General features: G+C 35.2%; 1 protein-coding gene and 1 long non-coding RNA gene across 7 annotated transcripts in view; one reads left to right on the top strand and one right to left on the bottom strand.

The window, feature by feature from the left end:
• LOC111427063 (tyrosine-protein phosphatase Lar) overlaps positions 1-25,355 on the bottom strand; it is a 205,423-nt gene that overhangs the window by 64,927 nt on the left and 115,141 nt on the right. For all 6 annotated transcript variants that reach the window (XM_071193971.1, XM_071193972.1, XM_023062029.2 and 3 more), the window contains exon 4: positions 22,140-22,228. In XM_071193971.1, coding sequence (XP_071050072.1) covers positions 22,140-22,224 — 85 coding nt within the window. In that variant the 5' untranslated portion in view covers positions 22,225-22,228. The remainder of the gene's footprint in view (positions 1-22,139; positions 22,229-25,355) is intronic.
• The window catches only part of LOC111427068 (uncharacterized), a 49,363-nt gene continuing 46,742 nt past the window's right edge, over positions 22,735-25,355 (top strand). The window contains exon 1 of the long non-coding RNA XR_002707898.2: positions 22,735-23,089. This is a non-coding gene — a long non-coding RNA (uncharacterized lncRNA). The remainder of the gene's footprint in view (positions 23,090-25,355) is intronic.

The following is a 25,355-nucleotide window of genomic DNA, read 5'->3' as shown; positions in this document are numbered from 1 at the left end:
TCAAATATTACATTTTTAAACAAGTTTTTATTAGATTGTTAGTTATTAGCAGTTAGAATAATAGTTGCTGATTGTAATGGAATAATTTTATTGAATAATTTCCTTGATATTTCAGTGTAGCATGATTTATTAATTGTCTCGGTCAGCACAAGCTCTAAAAGCTCTGGGGTAGACAAAACTAACCGAACCGGAATGTATTTATGCTAATGTATCAACCCTGCGGGTCTCATGTTTTATTTTATGCGATTATGACCCAATTTCTTTATACCACTATTTCATCCATCCATATCTTTACATTAATACATGACTTCAAAAGTGAATTTCATAATAAAACATCATTTCGATTGAGAATCAAATTTACAAATAAGAATACCTGTACTTTGTTACTTTGACGTCGCAATTTTCTCTAATTTCCAATGTCTGGATAAAACTGCAGTAATTAGAAGAATTTATGCCTGGTGCTTCGAAGTAAAGAAAGTACAAACTCGATGGCGACTTTTAGCGAACCCTCTTTTCCCTTTTACTCTAAAAGAGTTAATTGCTTTGTTTCCCTTAAAGGGAACGACGGAGATGACTCCTTGTTCCCAAGTGTATTATTTCGGGATAGCATTACTTCTATTTACAAAAGCTTATTATTAGAATGAAACTATAAACTTGTAAAAGTAAATAATCTAAAGAAGAATTTTAAACGTCAACGTATTTATTTGCCGTAAACTCATTATTGCTTCATGTTGCCATAAATTTTAAAGAATAAAGTGAAATACATTGTCTTTCACGCAACAATCACAATATTATTTCCTTTTCGTTACGTTGGCGCGAAAGAAAATTAGAATACAAAAGTCGGCGGAATCCATTTTGAATTTTTTAACTCACCCCCAGCAAAGATAACAAAATAAAACATCGAAAAATACAAAAATAACGTCCGTGTTTTCGTGCAGAAACGAAAACATTGACTTTTCGGAATCCATTTTCCCCTCTTTGTTATTAGGGACGAGCGTCACATATGGACTCGTCCTGTGCCTTCAGAATCACGTCACGGCCGACCGGTTAAAAACAAATCCCCTGGAAGAGTCGGGATCCCTTAAAACTTTCGACTATATAAGTAATCTCTTCAGAACCCGAACAGAAAAAGGTACGCGGAAATACCATGTGCTTTGCTGCTCGCGCTGTTCGAAAAGACGAAACTTTTCTCAGATAAACTTAATCTCGATTAAAGTTCGATCTTCGATTTTTAGATGGCCCAACGTTTAACGACAAGCATAAACTCAATTTACAATCAAATTCTATGTTGTGCGTTCACCATTAGAAAATCAATTACACATTACTGTAATAACAGGATTAATTTTGAATGGAGTTCAGTATAGGTAATATGTTCTAGGTAGATATATGGATAATAAATTCGAATAATATGTAAGCATTCCGCATCGTTGTGCTAACGTTATTTGCATGTCCGTTTGTATTTATAATTAGAATTGTGGTAGTCTCGCTATGCTGCAACTCCGCTTGGTGGGCAAGGCGATTCTTGCGTGGCGCAGAGGGCAGGCAACACGTATACAGGCCAATTATAGGGCCGGTTGATTTATACGAACACTATCTATTGTATGGTGGTGCAATTACAAGAATGACGCAGACGGTCAGTGGTCGACCGCGGTGGCCGTTGTTAGTTGGTGGACGAACGCCTGTAGGCCCGTTGTTTCCGGAGCCGACTCGTTAAAGGTAGATTACGCCGATAAAGTAAATATGAGTTGTTCCGGAACGTACCCGTACTAGAAAAGGGTTACAGCTTCGCACGAAACTCGATATCCATGGATAGCATACTAATGAACGGAAGCAACCGTAGTTGTGGACCACAAGGGGATCATTTTCAGGAATATTCCTTTGGGGAAGTTGCAATACAGTATTATTAATATTGACATATTAAAGAAAAAGCATATAAAAAATTCAGGTGGACGAGGTGGAAAATGTAAATTGGTGGATACGATCGAAACTACCGCCGTTCTATAAGCTCTAGCTTGTCCGATACGGCCTCTGGTGGATGGATAAAAGCAATATTTCGTGTGGCGAATACGCGCGTAAGTCGATCTTTATTGTCGTAACGTCCGGTAGGCAAGCCGCCTTTTATGTATGAAATTCGGATCTAATATGAAATATTATATATGCACTTTGTATCGTATTGTTGAATACCGCCGTTGAATATAAACAGAATTTTATTTAAATCGTTGAAAAATATTTACGGGAATGGATAAAAGTTGTATACTGAATTGAATAAGTTGTCAGTTTAAAATAATGTCTCAAATAGTAAAACTATTGAGATATTGGTTTAAAAGCTTTTCCGAACGATTTGGAAATTGAACGTAAATAATATTGCAAATATTTTTCTAAGATGAATGTGATTCCATTCCAGCGGATAAAACACGGATATTCTTAGCGTTTTCAATTTTCAGCACATTTTATATTATGACTGAATAATAAGGAAAGTTTGCACTGGAGTGGCTCCACGAAGGCAGTTTAATAAATTGGACCTTAGATATTCATGAAATAAACCTTTCACAAGCTAAAAGTTTTGGGTGCATTATTTAGAATTGCGCTGCAAATGTACCGAGTCCGTGTTTGCAATCCGAAATTTAATATCGCCGCCAGGTCATGCCACTATTTGCCCAGCTATGCAACGGAAGTAAGTAAAGATTTCCTTTTCCGGAACGCTATGCCGCGAAAAATTCTGTTTTTGTACAGTTCGTGCCTAACGTGCATTCTATGCAACTCATTCATTTCACACACACACATCATACGTTGATCGATATAATTTTATTTCGGTTTCTTATCAAATATGTTCAAATTGACATCATCCCTGTCTAAAGCGTGGCGATGTAAAAAAGGCTCATTAACGTTTTACAATAAGTACGGCTAAAAATAATGCGGTCAGGAAATTTGCATAGACAATCTGCACGCTAGAAGAACATTATCGTCTGGCTCGAAACGTAAATTTTGCAACGCGTAGGTAACAATCAGTACAGGTAAATGTGGGAGGAAGTGAACAAAGGTTAATGATAACGACCATCTCGTGAAAAACTCGTCCTCGAAAATTGGTAAACGAGATCTGCACTACATTGAAGTGCCTTTGTGCTAAAATACCGTCAACAAATGTGCTGTATTCGTTCCAGTTATTAGATTTTACAACTAACTGATAAATAATAAAGTTTGATTATATTCCAACATAATTCGTCTTTATGCGTATTTTTGCCACCGTCACCGTACTTTGTGAATTTTCGATAGACTTTTTCAATTTAAAAATCACACCCAAACAGTTACTACGAGAAGCAAATCCTTTGTTTTGTTCGTGAATAATCCGTCTTTCTGGTTCCGTCCGCTGCCCTTCTGCCCCTCGAAAGCAAATTAATGTGTTTTCCCCTTCGAACCCCTTTTCACCGGTTGTCGGGCTTTTTAAATCTTTTCCCCGTTGTCAACTGCCACGACGAGTTTCTTTTGCTATTCGTCTCGGCGTAACAATAAATCACGATGGCACATTCTTCCCACTCGCTTTTTGTCCACTTTGCATACAATTTTCATTCCCGCCGGCGAACAGAATCGAATTGAATGGACGACTCTATAACGAAAATACTTAGATCTACCTAATCCTTTCACTAACTAGTTTTCTATATAATATTACATTGAATGTAATTGGAATGTTTCAAAATAGAAATAGAATAAGATTGGTTGTTGTATTTAATAAAAAAGTGAATGCCTTTTTCGGTGGTTTATTCAATCTATTAGCTCTGACTAAAGTAATGTACTTTGCCAACGTTATGAATAAACAACAACGTTCTTTATGGCAGTTCCTTTCCCCTTTTCCGTTGATTGATCATCCAATACCGTAACCACATTTATTATTCAACAGCTCGGAAGGTGCTGCAGTTAATCCAATCCATCGTGAACGTATATTATATTTCCAATAACTCCGTCATTTACGGAACATCACCCCGAAGTCTTCAGATCGTCTTTTTTTAACGTTCTGAGGAAGAACAAAAAGAGAGAAAAATGGGATGGGAATCGCGTTCGAACTTATTCCTAAAATATAAGATGATCCGCGTCAAGTTGACGGGTGACAAGAAATCCCTTTCAGTGCAAATTACCCCACGACACCTTAGGGCAAAAGTTCACCTAGCTTTTGCAGTTATTTAATATGTTTACCTTGGGGCCAGCGGACTTGGAGATAAAACATTTGAATATAAAATTTAAATTTCATAACCCCTCCATTCTCTCTGCGAGTTTCTTCTTTCTCGTTCGGTCGTCGTCGATTTAACGTTTTCGTTCTTTGTCCGGGTAACGGTGCAGTAAAAATCGGAAGCTCCTGCGAAACCGTTTTTCCTTAAAATGTAAATGTAAATGTGCCCTGAGATCTATCTGCTGTGTAAACTTCAATGAAATTAATGCGGTGCGCTAGAAATGAATATTTAAAGGTGGCGAGAATGATACGGCCAAATTGATGCCTTTCAATCGATTTATTTTTTTTTAATCTCATAAAATCTAGAAAATCGTACCACTGATAAAAGCACAAAAATTAAAAATTTTGGGTAAGATATTTTATGTACACAACGAAAAATGGTCTAATTGGATGATGGTATTAAATCTCCTAAATACCTTTTCAATTGACTCCAAACAAAATTTCGAAAAAATTGGGTAAAACACAAAATCCACATCCGAATTGCCTTTCCTCAATTAAAGGCAAATGGCAGTTGAACGCACAACGGTAATTGGGAGGGACATGAAATTTTTTCGATTCCAATGCGATTGCAAATGCGTCTTTTTATCGGTGGTTTCGTACGTATTGTTTCGATTATCTGTCAATAATTGAACGATTGTGTATGAAATACGAATGGAAGGTTTTGAACCCCTAAAAATTTCCACCATTCGAATACGGGATGAAAATATGTCGTGATAGACAATATAAACGCTTTATAGCCACGCACGTCATTATTTCCAGTAGTAACATTTGATTGGTTTGTGAAAGCTTGAAATTTTTTAACTCACTAAAAAAACAAAGCTTTCAGTTAATTTTTTTAAAGAAATTTTCGATTTTGTTTTGTGCAGATATAGATAACTTGCTTTGTTTAGAGATGTAGGAAATACCACGGGGGAATCACCGACTCTAGACAAGTTTTCATATTCCGCAATTGGTACATTTAGTTGGAGGAACACGAACCGGGAGTTGCGAAACCTCGTTTCCTCACCACTGTTTGCACTGCTCTCGACTTATTTGCATCGAGTAATTAATTTACATTATGTAATGTAGTAAATGAGACAGTCCTAGAGATGAAGTTGTTTTAGTTTTATTGAACCATTCCCTAAATGGGAATACACGTACAATTCCCAGATGTATTTTATCTTACTTTTCTGTTATACGTCGTTACTAAGATAATTAACGAGGTTTGAAAATTTTTGAAAAACATATTTTTTTTCATTCTAGTCACCCACAATTCAAATTGTCGTAATTAAATCATGAATGGTGTTGCAGTCTTTTGCCGTGAAACGTGGTAAAATGTTAAAAAGGAAATGAAACTTTTCTTCGGGGTAATTTCTATCTACTCGTTAACCATGAAATGGACACTAATTGCCTCGAACTGAAAACTTTTATTTTAACCACCCAGTTCTCGTCGTAAGGGTGGTATTTTACGGTGTAATGAAACCATAAATTATTTATTGCACGCCTTAAACGACTCGCGCTCCCAACATAAAAAGAAAATGAAAGAAAGCTTAGAAAGACGTTTTGGAAAGCGGTCTATAACGATCGTGATTATTAAAATACTTATCTTTAATAATAATTTAGGATTGAAATAAAAAATGATTCTATGGATTTTTTTGCCAATGGAAAATTCCAATTCTCAATGACAATCGTAACAAAATGATGTGAAGAGTGTTCATTTATCGTGAACACGTTATTTGCGCTCCTCGTAATTGAAATTCAAGAATGTTATTCGTGTTCCAAAATAGAAAGTACCTTCCACACTCTATATTGTGACGAATGTATTCGCGATGGCCCCAGTTCTCGACTCGGGACGTATAGTAGGGTTCCATACATCACGTATATGCATATAGATATATGTACAAACAGAGACACTCACGAGTGAAATATGGCGTTCGAGCGAACACAAATAAATCAATTTTATTTGGGTGCCTGCTACTGGTACGTTATGTTCAGAACGCGTCAAACTTTTTCCAACACCGCTCAAACTCGTCATCGTAATTTCCAAATGCGGTTGTTTTTGGTTTGATCCGTTACAATAGCTAGAAAAATAATCGAGTAAAAATATATAAAGGATCAATTAAAACTCAATATAAAAATTTTTTGAGAGCGTATAATAAAATTAAGTAATTTTTCAAGTCTCGACACCGTATTGCCAGCCATCTGGCGTAAACTTCTTGGAGTTATTGCCGCTTTATCTGGACGGAGCGGGAAGTGCGAAACTTCCAAGTTCCTGCAATACCCGGCTTCGTCGTTCCTGCAACGTCCTGTAGCCAGCTTTTCCTCGACTCCGTGGAGGAAAATCACCGCAAGTAGGGAGTAGATGTCTCGCTAAATGCCGGAATGGGAAACCCAGACCGGAAATTGGACGGATGGACCCTCTCGTGGTTGCATACCAATCGCACCGCACTACATAACATCAATCCGACAATGTCACTGAAAAAATAGGGGTAAACGGCGGCATCTGTATATTGCCCATATTACCGGTGTTGCGGTTGGATCTGTGTCCATTATGTTATGTGAATTGTTCTGCGTGCAAGACCGATTTACACATTCGCGGTTGCAAATGAATGTTGCACGATGTGTGAGGGCAACACCTACAATATGCACGTACAGAATGTCAACCACCATCGTTATGTAGTGTATAATAGAATTACTCATGATTTCCGATTCAATGTACCTCGGTATGTGTTTAATCAGCACATTAAATGATATTAATTAATAAAGTTTAGCATTTTTTACGGTTTTTTTCTTCAACGAGTCAATTACAATTACTCAATCAATTTCCACAAACGTGGAAAACTTATCATTAATTAATTACTTTGGTGTTTAAATGTATTTTACTTGTTAATTAACGCACAACAAACAAGCTATGTTAATTAATATGTAAATTAAATTTTACATTTATCCAAACAAATTAAACCAATATTTAAATATCGGACTTGATTTTAGCGCCTCTCTGACGCAGAGTTGTTGTCGTTTATTTATTTGATACACATTCCGTATACAAATAGAGAGGATATCGTCAACAAAACAATCTCATTAACAAAAATTAATATAATAATAATCTTGAAATAATACACACCGAGTTACTTAAGTACTGGTAATTACGTAATACGTTACTTAGTACGGGTAACGAAACGTAAAGGATACATTAAAAATTCAACCAAATGGCGAGTTTTGATAAAGGTTGGTGTTAGATACATTAAGATGAAAGGCAACGTTGGTGTATGATGCTGTCGTGCTACAATAAAATTCAATTTGAGCACGAAATTGGGGGTGTCCAGTACGCCATTAACATTTTGAAAAATAAGGAAGATCATAAAGACTACAAAATGCGATAAACCTCGTAGATGGGGTTTCATATTACTGAGCCATAGAACACACCAAAGAAATTGGTTATATATCCAGATTTACAAACACATCTTTGTTAGTGATGGAGCGGATAGTGATTTTGCGAAAATTGGATATTCGGCCGGATATCCAGCATATCTATCCGGCCATTCTGGTTATAATTTCTGGTACATATTTCCACAAGGATCCTTCAAGAAATTAATTTTTTAGCGAATTTTCCAAGTTATCGATGAAAATTGCAACATCGAAAATTTTATCAAAACTTCAAATATTGTTTTCTCAAAAACTAAAAGTTATTTTTCAAAGCGGATTAGTTCATTGGAAAGAGGACACTTTTATTAACACTTTGGGAAATTTTCATACTCATATTCCAAGAACTGGATTTTATACGAATTTTTAAAACTTAATCGGCGAAAATTGTAAAATTCGAAAATTTTTCGATCATTTCAAAAATTTTTTTCTCAAGATCTGAAAGTGATTTTTCAAAACGGCTTTTTGCATTAAAAAGAGGATACTTTAATTAATAATTGAAAGGGATAACAGCGACAGTTCTGTTAGTAATGAATGTGATGATGAATTACAAACGAAGAGAAGAAAACTAGACGAAACTGCAACAAGAGATTTTATATATCGTATTCGAATTGTTACAATGAGGTTGGTAATGATAAATAAAGTTGTATTCTATGAAAAAAGTCCTATTGGGGTTGAACTTGATTATTATGTGCAGTTTCCAACACTTAAAAGAGATACTAATTCCTGTGAATGGTGGAGTACTAAGCAAAAGGTTTTTAACATCCGACCAATTCCGGATATTAGGTAACTATCCGGTATTCGGATGGATTTTAAAAAATGGCTAGATAGGCCGGATACCGGATAGTTGCCGGATATCCGTTCCACCACTAATCTTGTATCTTGTGCATCAAGACTAAAGATATTGAAATTCAATTATAAGCCAAGGTCGCTTGCGTGCGATGCTCCAGATTTCAGCTTTGTTCTTTAGAGGCATTGTTCTCTTATCAAAGTGATGCTGTAAATGAGAAGTAGCAATGTATTGCTCACATTTGCTTTTCATTGTAAAGCCTTATATTGATCTGATTTGGGTTGATTGATATTAGTTGTAGTTGTTTCTTCAGATCCATTGTACTCCTGATTACATGACTCCAAAGGTGATCAACGTAATGTTGGATCCTCTTTTTATATTCTTAAACCATAAGGTTAAAATCGCACTGAGCAACCTTGACCTTGAAGATCCAAACTTATTTATTTATTTCAATTTTCAACTTTTTAAATAATGAATCAATAGTACATGAAGCCTTAACTGTAATATTATAAAAAAAAATCTACACCTTAATAAATTTTCGGGTTTAGATATACCAAGATAATTTAAATTCAAAATGTAACGTGACAGACTCGTTTGATCAAAACTCAAAGGGGACATCAAGTAGGCTGTATATGGAGAAGATGGGTAAAAGAGATGACGCAGAATATATTAATTCGGCTTCTTTTCTTTGTAGCCGGACAGATTAATATTGATTAATCAGCTCATGTCGATAAACAATCCTCATTTATCAATAATATTTGACAATAATGAATAATTTATATATCATATATGAATAAATTATTCATATATGATTTATTTCTTGAGACATATCAAGAGGTATGCTTACAAAGCCCAGCACGCAACTGTATTATCCACAAAATCAGTCAAGTTGACAAGAGAGCGCTCCCACTGTGTGGAACTTCCGTCAGCTAAAAAAGGGCTTGAGTTGAAAACAATTTCCGGGCCGATGCTGGAAGTTTGCCTCTGCTTGTGTACCTCAGTATGCTCGCTTCCCGCCTTTCCAAGCATGAATAAAGGTCATAAACGATTTATGATTTCGAGGTGAAAAAATTGTCGATAGATCGCGCCGCCAACGCTATAAATGAATATGTGCTCGATAAAAAATAGCTTTCAATATATTTTGTCATTTAACCGTTAATAAGTTTTGTTTTATTATGTCATTATGGTGTGCGAACAAATTACTTTTGATCTTGTATTAAAGGTTAACAGGTGAATTAGTAGATTATTTAATTAATAATTAATCTAAAATAGGTATCGTGTAGTGTTAGGGTTCACGTACATTGTCGATATTCTGTCTATGTCTATTCCACCCAATAGCCTTCAGGCATTAGGGAACGTACGGTATACGCCGTTTTGAAGCGTAATGAATATTCATTGTCCCCAACGCTCGCAGCAACGCCACGCGGCGCTGCGCACTGGGTCTTAGGTTTTGGTGTATAATTACTCGCGCAACCGACCCATACCAATCCTCTTGCCATATATCATAAGTTATATTTGAAAGGTGCACGGGTACGTGGTCCGCATTCAAACTAAGGATAAATTGGATTTAATTAGCGGGAGCTATCAGAAGCCCCGTTCGAATTCAATGCCGCAATTACGTTCCTGCCCGATCCAAAACTATACTCGGCCCGCGATTATGGCCACCGTACAACCATCGAATTCCCCCGCTTGGGGATTAAATTCGATAAAAAAACGGAACGAACTCTTAAATTGGTACTTCGGTGGTCGACCCTCGGATTTTCCGAATTTTTTACTCTGAATGCCTCGATTTCCGGTATGTGCATTCCTTTTATATACTACACCCATCCGTTTAAGTAAATATAAAAATAAAAACGTTATTCGATTTTAATTTAACAACTCGTAATTTGGAGAAACAAATAATAGCAACAAAGATATTACTATGAAAGTACTTTTTTTTTTGTAATATCCGGATGTGGCAACCCAGATTTTCTTAATTGTCAATTAACTCGAAATGTCTCTACCTTATGGAAGCGAGAAGGTCGAATGAAACATTACGAAAGAAGAGTAGAGAGAGTATATTGGGCACTTTTCCATTGTGGCCAGCTCGGAACAGTCCGGCCGTCACTTCGGTCGACCATAATTTGCACTCGTATTGATTTTTTCTTTTACGCTTCCGATGTGTGTGGCGACGTCCTCCACCACATCCTCTCGTTTTTTTTCCTGTGCTTGCACGATGACAAATCCAGTGATTTTTGTTAAAGAGTGACACGCTCGGTGGCCTCGTAGTCCCCTTCACTTGACCCGGACAACGCTTTCAACCCCTAATTACCGTCGCCTCCTCTCAATCCTGCTCATTCTCGACGCTTAGTTTTTTTTCCTCCGTTTCATCACGTCCTTAACGAGTCACAAACAATCTTGACGATTTCAACTTTATTTCGCTTTTTTCTCATATAAATGATGTTTTAATAATTGTCACAAAAATACGTTAATATAGCCATCATAAAAAAGAGTAACCCCTAAGCGTTAAACCTTTATATCATTAAATCCCCACGTCATATTTTGGCCTTCGTGACGTCACCAACATCACAGAGGAGATAAGGTTTGTGATTAATGACAGTTATGTTGCTCTTACCGGGATTATATTTTTTCGCGATCTTTAACTTTGTGACCCTTGACGTTTTTTTCCCTCTTACGCCACCGACGTGAACTTCCGCGCAGAAAGTCATCATCGGAAAGATTAATTTATATAAGGGCGAGTGAATGGGGCTGATAGCTATTGTAAAACGGATTATGATGCCTCCGTTCTATTATAAAATACAATTCCCATAAAAAACGTTCGGAATCCCTTTGGATATAAAATAACATTTTTATTATAATATTAAACGATGGATTCAGTACCATAACGTGTTTCGAATCTATAAAGTTTACCTGTTATGTACAATATATGTCTTAGTGTCAAATACAGCTCAAATTTATACCACACCCAATTCGAATTTTTAGAGATATACCCTGAATTTCATATAACTCGCAATATATGAATGCAGTAACAATAGTTACGTAACTACTATGCACTTGCAGTGTCCCACATAAAATGCAATATAGCTTAATAGTACAGGCATTGGGTACTTTTGCAAAGGAAAAGGTTTGCTTGGAAATGGTGACGTCCTTATGATAACCATCGGATATTCTATGTGCGGAATAATGAACACGTATCTACTAGTAGTCAGTGGTCGAATTTGTATAAATCTTTGATTATATATAATATGGATTGAGCCAACGAGAGAGATAGCTTGCGTAAGGTGATCGAACCGAGATAGACATAGAAGCGTACTGTCATATAATGGGTGTACTGATAGAAGTGAGATAGATATAGAAGCGTACTGACATATAATATATCTATCTTTGTTACACTTTCACATTATCGCTTTCCATCTGCGTCTATTCACCTTGAGCAACATTTTTGTTAGTAGATATATTCAGTTAGCTCAATCCATATTATATATAATCAAAGGTATAAATATATTTTTATGTATTGCATGTTAAGTGAAATTCACTGTATTTCTTCAATGTATCTTTGTTGATAAATAAATAAAGATATCAAGAGGTTACAAAAAAAAATTATTTTTCACCTTTTTGGTAAGACAAAGAGCCAAGGAAATAAATTATTTAATTTCCAAGACTTCTACTTCAACGGGGGACCAGTTTCTCTTAAAGACACTTATTAAAACAAATTACCGACTGGCAGAACTAAGTGCCCGTTGAATTTGATTACTGCGGTCTTATTAAAACCGCTGGTAAGTATGGAGATGACTGCCGGGAGGCGGCTTGGTATTCGTTTTCATTAATTCCAGCTAATGACAGTTCAAAGTAATTTCAAAGTGCTCAGAAATTAACTTTCAGTTGATTTCAAAATTTTGTTTTCTATGTACATATTTCATATAGTACTCTAATTTTTTTGGCTAATGTCATCTTTAAAGTAAACAGTTTTTATTTTAAATTTGTTTCACTATCTGTGAAGTTATGACACCGATCTAGCTTTTGAGTTGAAGAAATCTATGGGTAGTTTCTTTACATGAAAAGCTTCCACCTTGAATTGGTAACTTTTGAAACCTACTTTCTATCGGATCCGGATCGTAAATCATTTTGTGGTTTAGACTGAATTCTAAGAAGTCGTAAATTTAAAATTAATATGCAGGTAAATATTTATTTAGAAATATTTATGAAAAGAGCTTAGAGTCCATTAAAATACACAATAACAACAGATTTTTTCTGTTCTAGGAAGATTCTTCCTCTTGTTTTGGTCATTACTGAGAATTCCCTTTTATAAACATACTATTGTTTATCTCTCGACGATACAAATAAGAATTAATATTTTAAATTTATATTCAAATTACATACGCAATTATTTTAAATAACTGTTCAGAATTACCTACGAACATTATTTTTTAACTTAATTTCACTATCAACCTTTTCCATCTCCGAGTTGAGACTCATTATAAAAACTCTATCGCATTCATTCTAACCCAATTAAAAGTTTTGAGTTGCATCAAGTCCAATCCAACGGATTGCAGATTTATCTACATTTAAACCGTTTCTCTTCTAGGTTATTTAAAAATAAAATTGCAAGCCATTATCTAAACTTAATTATACATGTTTAATTAAAAACAAGCCGGAAAACTACAAAGCATTTTTAAGGTTGATGTTAATATTGATATTGATAAAGAGTAATGTTTTTATGAAAGCTTACATAAGTGGGGCAGGTAAAGGACGTTATCTTTTATGGTACACTAAGGTTCAGTTGTTTGTTTTACGTTCGCCTTTTACGCGAGATGTTTGCAGCTGAATTATTATCCCGGTATTCAGTGTTCATGCATATACCAAGTCTGAATACGCCACCTGATACTGTCGTTGGTGTCGTCGTCGGCGTCATTGGTGTCGTGTACATCTCGTGAGAAGCGCGCGTCCCGGGTGCGATATACGTTCGGCGTGCATTAACCTATATCATAATAAACATGATAAATAGACCGGCGTCTCATGACAATGCTCCTTCAAATTAATATTGACTGCTCGGTTAATCATAGCCAGCGTCAATGACGCTAACAGTAACTAACTGACGGCGTCGCCGGTTGGACGCTTCATGAATCACGAAGCTTAACTTTAAACTGATTAATTTGTACGGACGCGGTGAGTCCTCTGATTGAAATTTCCTATTACGTACGTTTGAAATGTTCCGGTCCGATCGATCAGGAGTGGCATAATTTCAGCCTTTTAATGATCTCCATCAACATAGAAATTCTATCATTATATTAAAGAAAAAAGTAGGAACTTTTTTATTATCCGATAATGATTAAAGTTGTACACCCAATACCTCCGTTGCCGTTTTATAATGTAATTGTTAGTTACGTTAGGAAAGTTAATACCGTGAGACCCGCGGCAGCTCGAAATTGTGCATAAATGTGCCACAAATTACGAGGTCTCACGCAACAACTTCGAAAGGCCGGATAATGCGGATATTTTCGTCCTTCAAAGAAATTTCCCGCAAACGCTATTAAATTTTCTATTACCCACGCAGTGATAGCACCCCTTTTAATTAATCCTAAAATTTAACCATACACTTTATTAACCTAATTTTTAATTTAATAGGGGCGTTGAAATAAACTTTTAACTTTTTTTGTTTAAAAATGAAAAATCTGGATTTGACAACATTGGTTATATTGGCCCAATCAACAAACCTGTTTCATTCATGTCAAATGCAGAGCTTTCAAAAATATGAGGTGACGAAATAGGGACATGAACAAATACTTGTATTTATTTTATATAATAACGACAATAATAATACCCGTGTAACGAACATAAATATAAAAGCGTTAATTATGAAGATATTTGAATGTATAGGTGTGGATGGTAGCTATTCACAATTCATAATTTAAATGGGGTGACATTTTTTTGTATACGCTTTTTTATTGCAACATGTTTCGAAAAATTTTAATTTACAGCGAAAATATTTTTAGTGGAAAATCGGATGAAATTCAATCGTTGACCGCGTGCAATGAATAATTCAACAACCTCGAAATGCTGTATCAAAGGATGCGATTAACGTTAACTAGGTTAGTGTGGATCAAATAGCAAATACAAGTTATTTTCGAGTCTGTTTGATTGGCGTGAGTCCATAAAGTCTCGGTCGATAGGGAACGAACATCGTCCAGCTTTTTAGTTGGATACATACATCTCGCTAAAATGAACTGACATACTGAAATATCTGAAATTTTCATAATCCGGTGATGGAAACGCATTAAATTTTTTATTTAAAACTTAAAAAAAACATTATTTCGATTTTATACTAACCTAAAAGTAATTGAATTAAAAAAAATCCTTCTTCCTCTTCCATATATTGTATGAACGAATCTCCAAGGATTTACGCAACAAATGTTTCCGGTCTTTAGCGCAAGACAAGTCCAACTCTGTAAGGACCAAAAGAACGTCTTTCACATTCAAAGCATATGCGGAATCAGCAATTGTGTTGAATCTAAACACATGCAAAAGACCTTCACAACACAATGTCACCGTTGCTTACTCTACGTACACGAACAGAAGAACTGACACGCCAAATAACGTTACTGCTACATGTGTCCTATGTAGAGGACCTTACAAAGCCAGTTTTAAGGCTTGTCCAAGTACGTTGCATAACAAACCGGCGAAGAGGCCTCCCTGCAATCTCGAGCTGAACACTTCTTCCGAAGCACCTGTTCCTAAACCTTGAAAATCAAAAATTACTGCACCTAAACCTGAGACTAATCCTAAAGTCGCAAACGTCAAACAAAAAACTGCCAATAGCACCACTTTCAAGAAATCAAACAGCAACGTAATGCTAATAACAAAAAACCTACCTCAACACCTGCTCCAGCTCCAACCCCGGCCTCACCAACACAGAATATCTTCTATGTAGTCGGAGACATGAAGGAACGTGCTTCGTCCGCAATTGGTAGATGACAAAAATGACCGGAACATCTAGAGACAACGTCTGGAACGCAAACGGCTCGAAGTCGCGCAAGCAGGAATTGATAGATTTCGCCCGGCAGCACTAGCTAAACGTAATTCTTATCAACGAACCCAAGACAACATGAACTGGATGACGATCTAACCACGATCTTCGCTTAGAGAGGACCAATCGTCCTGGCAGGAGATCTGAACAGCAAGCACTCCACGTCTTACGCAGCTGGTAGAACACTGCGCCGTTTCGCCAACATGTTTAATCTGGAAGTAGAAGTGGCAGGAGCCATCGATCAACCCAACAAATGGAACATCAGACGTTCTGGACATAATCTTGGTGAAGGATTTGATGATTCCACACCAGCTCAACACGCTGCCAGAGCTAGCATTTTACCACAATCCGGTCCTACTGCAACTAGACCAAGTACTACTTTTCGAAGCATCCATGTACAATTGCTCAAAAAAAATTTTCCAGTGGGACTTATCGATTTGTTTTTGTTATGTTTGTATATACTCTACTATTTCGAGTATACCGTTCTTTATACTCTATTTAATCATTTTCCATTTCGGAGGTAAATCCAACCCAAAATTCCCATTTTATGTTTCTAATTCTTTTAAAGTTTTTTGTTTGAATATAGTGGTTTTCTTTTTAATCGTTCAAATTATACCTTATTGAAATAACTCCTTTATAGATAAATAAATATTTGTGTGCACAAAATGACATCCGATTAATATTTAATGTAACCACACGTTAAATATAGATCTAAATACTTTTTGGTGAATTTTTAATGTCAATTAGAAAATTACTTTATATCGACCATAAAAGAAAATCTACGTTAAAGCTACATACAACAAACTACTTAGAAAACTTAATGTATTAAGGAAAGCCTCTTTAACGATTTCTGAAAACTTATTGTCTTCTACGCCCAAGTTTCCCAACGTCGCCTATAAAATACATCAAAAATAAATGTTCCGACCCAAGTCGGTTTCTTGGTAAAACAAGAGACCACCATCTTAGGCCTCAAACCGAACCCAATAAAACTAAATCGAAAATGCAACCTTTTTCCCTCTCGAATTGGTGTTTTATTCTCGTTGACCCTTTGGTATCTTTGTACAAGTAGAAATCTGAAAACAAATTTTTAACTTGGTTAATTTTTTTTACTTAGATAAGATGTTTTAGACGATATACAAAATAATCGTTGAATACGATTAACCTCTATTCAAAAAGTTAGAACGTAGGATGAATAATTAGCCCGGGTTTTCTTGAGAAACCATTAATATGCTAATAGATTAATCCTTCTTAAAGTCGGATAAGTTTACCTGAAAATGATAGGGCTTATATTTCTAGTTTTCAAACGAAAAAAACGGAATATTATTTCAAACAAATAATTATTATGGAACCATATTGTTGTTTAATGAGACAGTTTGTACCAAGTCCCTTCTTTGTATTTTTATCCGATAGAGTTAATTACGCCGTCCATAACCTGAAAGATCGTTAAAAGTTAACGGCCCTATTTTCGTTTATATTTAATATCGCCTGTGAAGAACGCAATTTATGGTTCGGATATAGCGATCGTGTCAGGACATAAAACGTTGCCGCAAAAGGGAGCAGCTTAACGGTCAGTGCAAACAATCCTATTGCCGTACCAAATTACTTCATTAATAAATTGAAGGAGAGATAAGTTGATCAACGATTTTACGATGAAATTAAACACCTTAATACAAAAAACTTATACTTTTTAACTCAATAAAATCTCAAAGAGCGTTTCCGTGTTTCAGTTCCTCGACATAACATACTATTTAAAAAGTACATTTCGAGATAATTGTAAAAGAATTATTCTCGTTTTAGACGTACTAAACAAATTAATTACAGTACTTTCACGTAAAAGCAATTAGCTAATGAGCTGATGCGAATGGACTGCACTTGGGTAAATTGAAAGAAATTAGCTTTGCTGTAGATCTAAAGATAAACTAGAAGAAATTCATTCGGTTAACTGAAATAAAAGAACTGTTGTAAACTTACTCAAAGACGCGGGGTGAGTTTCTTTACTTGGTTGTTTAAGGCGAAAGATTTATGTCGTGGGCGATCTAATGGCATGGAAGATTCAAATAAATCTAACAACGATTTTTAAGCATTCTACATGTAGTTATACAAATCCGGTTTTGGCAGAGGACGTTAATCAACTCAGCTTGTCTGGTAGGCGCTGTATAAACTTGTAAGACTTGATAGAGCAAGAGTTTGCAGAAACTAAATCAGTCAATATATCTTTAGTCTTCTTGGTCCATCCGCATCCATCCAGACCACTTCGGAGTCTCTTACAAGTACAATTTAACCCAATCTAAATAATGACAAAATCAGAACTGTACATAGGAAGGAGAAGAGGAAAGTAGTCTACTTTCTACTATCATCGCCACTTTCAATCCGATTAAGGAGATAAAGGATCCTAAGGGATAAAGGGATATATTTACTAGCTATTTACTAATATTTCCAGGTGATAAATCTAATTCATATCTTATATGGTGCTTCATTCCTAGATTTCTTTTATCCACCAAAACTTGTTCGAACTTTTTTGGTAATTAATTTTTGACATCATCCTTACGGTGATAAAAGCATTACTATTTACGGCATGATCATTAACAAGTCTTATCTCGTCCGCTAATTCACAGTATTACAGCCTTACTTGCTCAAAATTATATTTTGGAAGTAGTTCTATTATAAAAGTTGTTTAATACTTGCGCTTAATACATATTGCGAACTCGGTCATATTTGATCTCTCTCATTAATTGAAAGTTAATGCCATATTATGATGTATGAAATATTTTCTACCAGAAATGTTTATTGAATCCACCATTTTTGATTTTGATCTGTGATTAAAAGGTTAACCTCTAGATTTAGCAATAAAATCATACGAGATTACGGGAAAAAGAAAAAATGCAAATTGTATGTGAAAAAATGATGTATTCATTTAACTATTAAATTTCGATCATGTACTCGTATAGTAATCAACAGGCAAATAATTAAAACCGCCAGTAAACTTTCATACAAATGCAATATCTTTAAAAAACGGGAGCTCTTCGTTCCTCTCTTATTAATGTCGACTGAAAGCAGGGTCGTTTTTGAAAATTACGGCCTGTAATTATGGTACTTTGTTCGGGTGGCAACTAAACGAAGGCAGCCGGCAAAAGTGCCATTGTGCAGCAATGCTGTCTATCGGAAAAGTACTACTTTACTTTAATTCGTTGTTTGGCTTCGTTGTTTCGAATTTCCAGGACCGCCTCGGCCCTCCTGCGCAACGTTCCCTCTCTGTGTCTCGATCCGTCATTAATCTTAATTTGTTTTGTAATTGAAAACTACTCACAGTGCCTGAAAAATCCTATGATCCCAGAGATAAAGACAAATGAAACAATTTCCTACTGGGGAAAAATAATGTTCTCATGCAAATTGCCAATCATTGGAACTAGATTTAATTACGGCTTGTTTCGATTTATGTCGTGAGACGCTTTCGTTGGATTAAAAAAGATTCGTTTAAAAAATAAATCATAAAGGTTTAAAAGAAAAATCAATCTTTTTATGTTCGTATTAATTACAGCCGCAGACAAATTTTGATGATGGACGTTGTTTTTATACAGAAGCAAACAAAAAACTTCACAATGTACATTATTCTTGCATAATGAGAACCGTCTCGTGAGCATTAGTGTGAAACAAACTCCGCTTTCAGTATATTAAAACCGCAACGTTATTCAGGGGCCAACGACGATGTCTGTCGGTCGTCTAAAGCTTTGAAAATTCAACTCGCGTCCACGAACATCACTGAAATAACCATTAAGACGATTTTATTTAAGCTAGACCAACCGTGGCTGGTCTATCGTCCTACTTACACCGGTTTAAACTTCCTCTGCTTTTTTTCTATCGAAGTCTATTCGTCGTCGTTGACGTCGTTGTTGTCCACCGTTCGTTCTCGTTCCGATTCTCGCGCTCTCATAAATCCGGGTGCATTAAAATTTTCATCCGGGGCCATGTTGTTTTGTTGGCCGGTTTTGTGCCGTTGGCGGCCAAACGTAAACTCGGGCGATGGTTCTACCACCGCGACACGTGATGTGGATCTGCATTATGTATAAATTTAAACGCGGTTGACACGGTTTTGCTCTCCGGAACCAATGTTTTATTAAGTATCCGCTTGATTGAGAGACAGACACCTAGGAGCTTTTAAACATTAGGCAACTCACTATCTATTTATTAATCAAACTATCAATACTAATTTTTATTGTAAAGTTTCAAGGAAACAATAACAAAATTCTTTGAAATAAGTACAACATAATGTTCATATGATTCGAACGTCAGCGGGAACTGAATTATTCAATTTAGAAAAGCTGCAATCGGTCATGATGTTGTATATTTAATGTCATGTTGTGTATCTGGGCCAAGTTAAAGTTGAAAGGGCCCCCAATATTTGATTCATAAATTGGATTTTTCTCGGTGATCGGAATTTGAAGTGAACGCGAAAACTACCACTATCGCGGATGATTAATTACACAATTATAAATTTAAATGGCACTCGAGGTTCAGATGACACGAGAGTGAAAAATTACTCGATAAGTCTTTCTCATTGGTGTGTCTCATACAAAAAGAAGATTTTTCTGTAAAATATTTGATCTAAAATATGCGATAACGATATGTGTTAAGTTCGTTTAATCTCATTTTGAATTATTTATTGCACGAATTGTTTGTGTCAATATTTCATAAATATTGCTAATATTATATTTATAGCGTACAATCTATGTTACACTATAAAACTTGCTGGTATAGGCATTATTTTAGTTGCTGAATAAAATATAAACAAAAATTTTCAGTATAATATTAATTAATATTTATTGGCAAAGGAATAATTTTATAAAATAATTCATACATAACGGAACAATAAATTACTGCGATTAAGTAACGTATTATTATTTTAAGTAGCAATAAAAAACGAATCGAAATGAGTTTATCTGGTTACTATAAATGCATGATGAAAACGATCGGTACCGTTGAAGGATGATGTGGATAAATTTGATTAATCATCGTATATATGCCGAAGTTCACAGACATTTTAATTAAATTTATTCATTCAACAACTACACATTCGATGGAAATTGAATCGTGTCAAAATCCGTAAACAAATAAAATATTTTTTGAATTTCGCATGACTAGGTACATCAAGCCAACATTATTTTCCCAACCAAGCAGAGTCGAAACCCAAAACCAACCTTGGTATAGTTTTATAATTTAATATGCTATCGGATTTTATTTCATTCAGTTATTTATTGTTATATGGAAAAATGTAAACAACGTCGATATCATTATTATCTGATGTCTATTTAAAACCATAGAATACGCGCAATAAAATTCTAAACGAAATGTATATTATTTTACGTTTTAGGGCATTTCAATTCGAAAATTGCATTATGCAATCTATCTCAACCAAGATAATATTGATAATTTTAGTGGCATCTAGTACTATTAATTGTTTATTTCAAGTTAATTGGAAATTTGCATTAGTATTAATTATTAACATTTAATTTGTGAGTTGTCCGTTGCAATATGTCGAGAATTATATTAATACTATTGTTCAACTTCAAACGTTTTTTTTACGTTCCCGAGTATGTCTCTTTAGTTCGGTGGTGAAAATTAGGATAATTTATGGAGTAATGTTACAAATTCCAATCAATCATGTCCATCATGTCATGTATGAGACCACCAGATTGAAAAACTTAATTTCAAAAAAATTCAAGACCGAAAATTGGCCAAGATTGTTTCAAAATTTTTTAGAAATTGCTTCCTGCAATAATGGATGAGATCAGAAATGGTAATAACTGAATTGATAGAACTATTGGATATTACAAACACGGAAAAAATCACGGTAATGATGATAAGCGAAAACATCGCAACCCACACCAATCCAGTAGAATTTGCATACTTCAATAAGGACAAAATAAAGTACTTTTCTCTCTAAAGACGTAAATGGAGAATAAAAAAGAAAATTAATTTATCTGGAAAACCTAAATGCGTGCATGGTAATCTATGACTCCAAAATAAGACCTTAGAAAAACGAGATATTTAACACATGATGGAAATTTGAACTCAAAAGTCCAGCCACAGTTGATATATGTCAATAGATTTTTTCTGTCCTACTTGCACACTTATTATAATGTTTCCCGAGATTCCAATGGCTTCTTAAAAATACTTAATCGCATTTAAGAATACATTTGAAATAACTCTCTCAAAGCTTACTTAATATAGGACAGCTATAAACATTGAGTACTTCGTAACAATAATTTTAATGGTGAAATAGCTTACAAAAATTATTTTATTGGCAAAAAATCGCTAACGAGTTGCACATGTTATAAAGTAGCTGAACATGCGACCAATTTTACACTATCTTCATTTTTAAATAAAATAGTATTTAAACATTACTTACCATTACATTAAACAAAGAACCATTTGAAAATCATTATAGATATTGGCAAGAAATTTCGTTATTAATCTTCTTATAATTGACAAGTATTCTTGATGTGAAACAAAAAATTAATAATAACGGCTATATTAATGAATTAATATTTAAAATGTAAATTAATTTTGAAACGTTAAGTATACGCTCAAGACAAGCGCGTCGCGACAATTCGAATATTATTTTTTGATGTCAAAAACGTACATGCACATGATTTTGGGCGTGTCATGCAAAAATAGAGGTAAAAGAAAATTGGAAAACTTACCGGAAGCGAAGACTTGTACCGTCGCTAGTAGCAAAAGGCAAGCCCAAGTTGACACCATCGCCTTTCGTCCACAGGCTGTCATCATCAACCTGTATCGGAAATATAAAAAAAGAAATTTTATAGCAAACCGTTTCGTTGAGACATCCTCTTCATGGTATACGTTTAGATGAAGGATAAAAGGTTACACAATGAATTAAAAGAGTTTGTAATAGGTAACACTTATTTGCTTATTATTGTTTAACACTATAAAAATTATTTATTATCTATATAGAATGATAAAATCACAGATATGTATGAAATTGTTAAATACGACAGATGGAAGCAACAATTATTTTATGGTTAAAAGATTTGTTCGATTAATTTAATGGCGCGACACGACCGAATTAATTTCTTTCGATGATTCGATATGAAGTTATTAGTTCTACTGAACTTTTCCATAGTTTACGAACATGGATATTAACTACATTTAAGAACATCACATGATCACTTGTTGTACCTCACGGCTTCACCCGGTTACTTTGCTTTTAATAAATATCTCTTAGACCAACATTAAATTTTCGACTGTAGGCCAGTTGAAGGACGGTTTCTAAAACTACTCAAAGGGCCTCATTTTCACGTGTTTATTATTTCTTACGTTAAAAGCAATTGCGTGCGTCTACGGTTTGGTGTTCTGAACACTACTGGATCCATGCAGGTTTTCGAAGCGTCGCGACGCCTCTGTGGTCGGCGTGTGCGCGGTTTGCACGAGAATTCGCCTTACGGAAAACCGTGCAGATGCAAAGATTGCCCCGCAAAGAGTAGACTATTTGATCGCGAACCTGATACCATTCTGTTACCTTCAGCTTATGAATTGCATTGCATTCGAGGGAAAACTGGAGGAATGCCGAGTGAGTGTTAGTTCTTGACAACGCAGCACGAGTGAGCCAGAAATGGACGGAACGATGCTCGAGGTAAGTTGCGTTTTTATAACCCTTTTTAATTCCAACTCAAATGTAGGTGAGTTTTGTTGACTTGGCCTATGTATGGGGAGGGAAGGAAATATTCCACGAGCTAATTTTAACGTATAAAAATAGACAACATTTTTGTTCAAAGCTCAGTGATTATCTTTTATTTACTGGTTTATTATCCTCTAAATAGAGTTTAAATGAAAAAGTAGCAAACACATTTTGACATGCGCAGAATAATTTTAAATTTATGCTTAATTACTATACTTAATAGGCGATATTAATAGGCGAGTATAAGTCATAGCTACAAGATTACTATAGATGCGTTGTTTATTATCTGTTATATCTTTCAAAAAAAATTCTTTACGGATTTCAACCTAAATTAGGATTTTACATCAATTTTACTTAGGTTACTTACAAACAAAAAAGATAGTCCCTAATAAAGTTACACCAATTCTTAAGAATATTGACACTACGTCAACCGAGGCTTACAAAAAAAAGGAGAGCAGTTAGTAAGTAGAACAAACATCCCACGAATAAACCGGTGAACAACAGAATGGTTGTCGTATATGCGGGAAGAAGATGGAACGAGACGTGTAGAAGGACCGATGGGGGTATATCACGTGACTGGATGCTGTTTGCTCACGTTTGGGTGCGGAGGGCGAAAGAGGAACAACGGTTTAGAATTGGCGGGAATTGTCGAGCGCCTATGCTGTACGTTAGCGGGTCCCTGCGTTTGTTTACATTTCCAAGTACACAGACATTTTTGGACCAAGTTTACCTGCTCGCAGGTTTACATTACAATAGGGCAGGGACACAAAGCGTTTCGCCGGTTTTACCTTTACCCAGGATTACTATGCTACGCCGCCGCTAGTGAAATTGCACGTAATAAATCCTGTTATCGACGTATGCGGACAATTTTATTCAAACCAGCGGAATAGTCTGCTCCTAGTTAAAGTATTATTCCTGCTCTTTGCTATAATTAACAAAGTTAAATTGTATAAAACGGAAAGTTTTTGTGTTACTGTTTACACAAACAATATTGAATATCGTTTTTTAAATGTGTTGTATGTAATTAGTAGTTAAGGAAAACCAAGTTCGTCCAAAGCTTAAAAACTTTTTCAAAATTTTATTATTATTTATGGCTCTACAGCTCTGGGTGATCCCTATGCTGATTCAGAAGATCTTCTAGATCTTCTTCTATATCATCAAGAAATCTTAGTTTTGGTCTCCCTCGTCTTCTTCTTTCGACTGGTCTATTCAACATTATTTGAACTCTTCTGATTCTTTAGGTTGATGAATGCTTCCTATACCTCTTGTTGCGCTCTCCCAGTGATCTCTTTCAGGTTCAGCTGCGACTCTCGTATAACCATCTCAGAGGCAAAACAAGGCATCTCCAACAACACTGTGATTATATTATAATCACTGTTCCGTTATGTGTTTAAGCCATACTTGTGCTAACAGTCTATGAAAGTGTACAGCGAATGTATGGCCGATGTGTTCAAAAAGTTAAACTGTCAGATGCCAGAGATTTATGTTTTGCTGGAGATTGAAGGGTTTTTCTCAAATGAAGGTGGTTGAGTTGTAGGGTTGCGGATAGACATAGAGTGTACTAAAGACCCTATTCAAAGTATCTAGAGTAAACCTAAGATGGCAAAATTTCTGGTTTTTGCGGAAATAAATTCTAAGTTTACAAATTGCATTAATTCCACTACATTTATTGTTTGGAGTTCTTCAGAATACTCCCTGATCGTGGAGAAAATAAATCCTAAGTTTACAATTAAAAGGAAGTATACTCAAAAATGACATGAACCCTGTAGAAAATCCAAATATAGAAAGTAAAAATTCCTATGATATAATCTTGTGTTATTCGTATCCACGCAATTTCTTTTTGGGGTTATTAGGTGTGAGACCCTCTTCCGCATTTTCTCTATTTACCAAAGGTTTTTACAGCATTCATAAAAAACCTGTTCCAAATTTAATGGAAATCGGCGAGTAACACCTGTGAGATTATTAATTTTTAATGGGGTAGTTAACCTCCATAATCCCTATATAACATTTATGCCTTATGCTAGCGGAAAAACCTTATTATGCGACTAATTTACGTTAGTATTCTCTAATACCTACCACTTTGATCATATTACTCCCAGGTAAATAGCGTATATAATAGCTCTCGTAACTTTGCTCGGGTTGCTTCGAGGCATGTTGGGAAAAACACGTAGCTCATATATTTAAACGCATTATAGGCATACCGAACAACGCTAAAATCGAT

The sequence above is a fragment of the Onthophagus taurus genome, chromosome 2 (assembly GCF_036711975.1).
Source record: "Onthophagus taurus isolate NC chromosome 2, IU_Otau_3.0, whole genome shotgun sequence".
In the NCBI taxonomy this organism is placed as follows: Eukaryota; Metazoa; Arthropoda; class Insecta; order Coleoptera; family Scarabaeidae; genus Onthophagus; species Onthophagus taurus.
The sequence above is the reverse complement of the archived record's forward strand: the minus strand, read 5'-3'. Positions and strand labels throughout refer to the sequence as shown.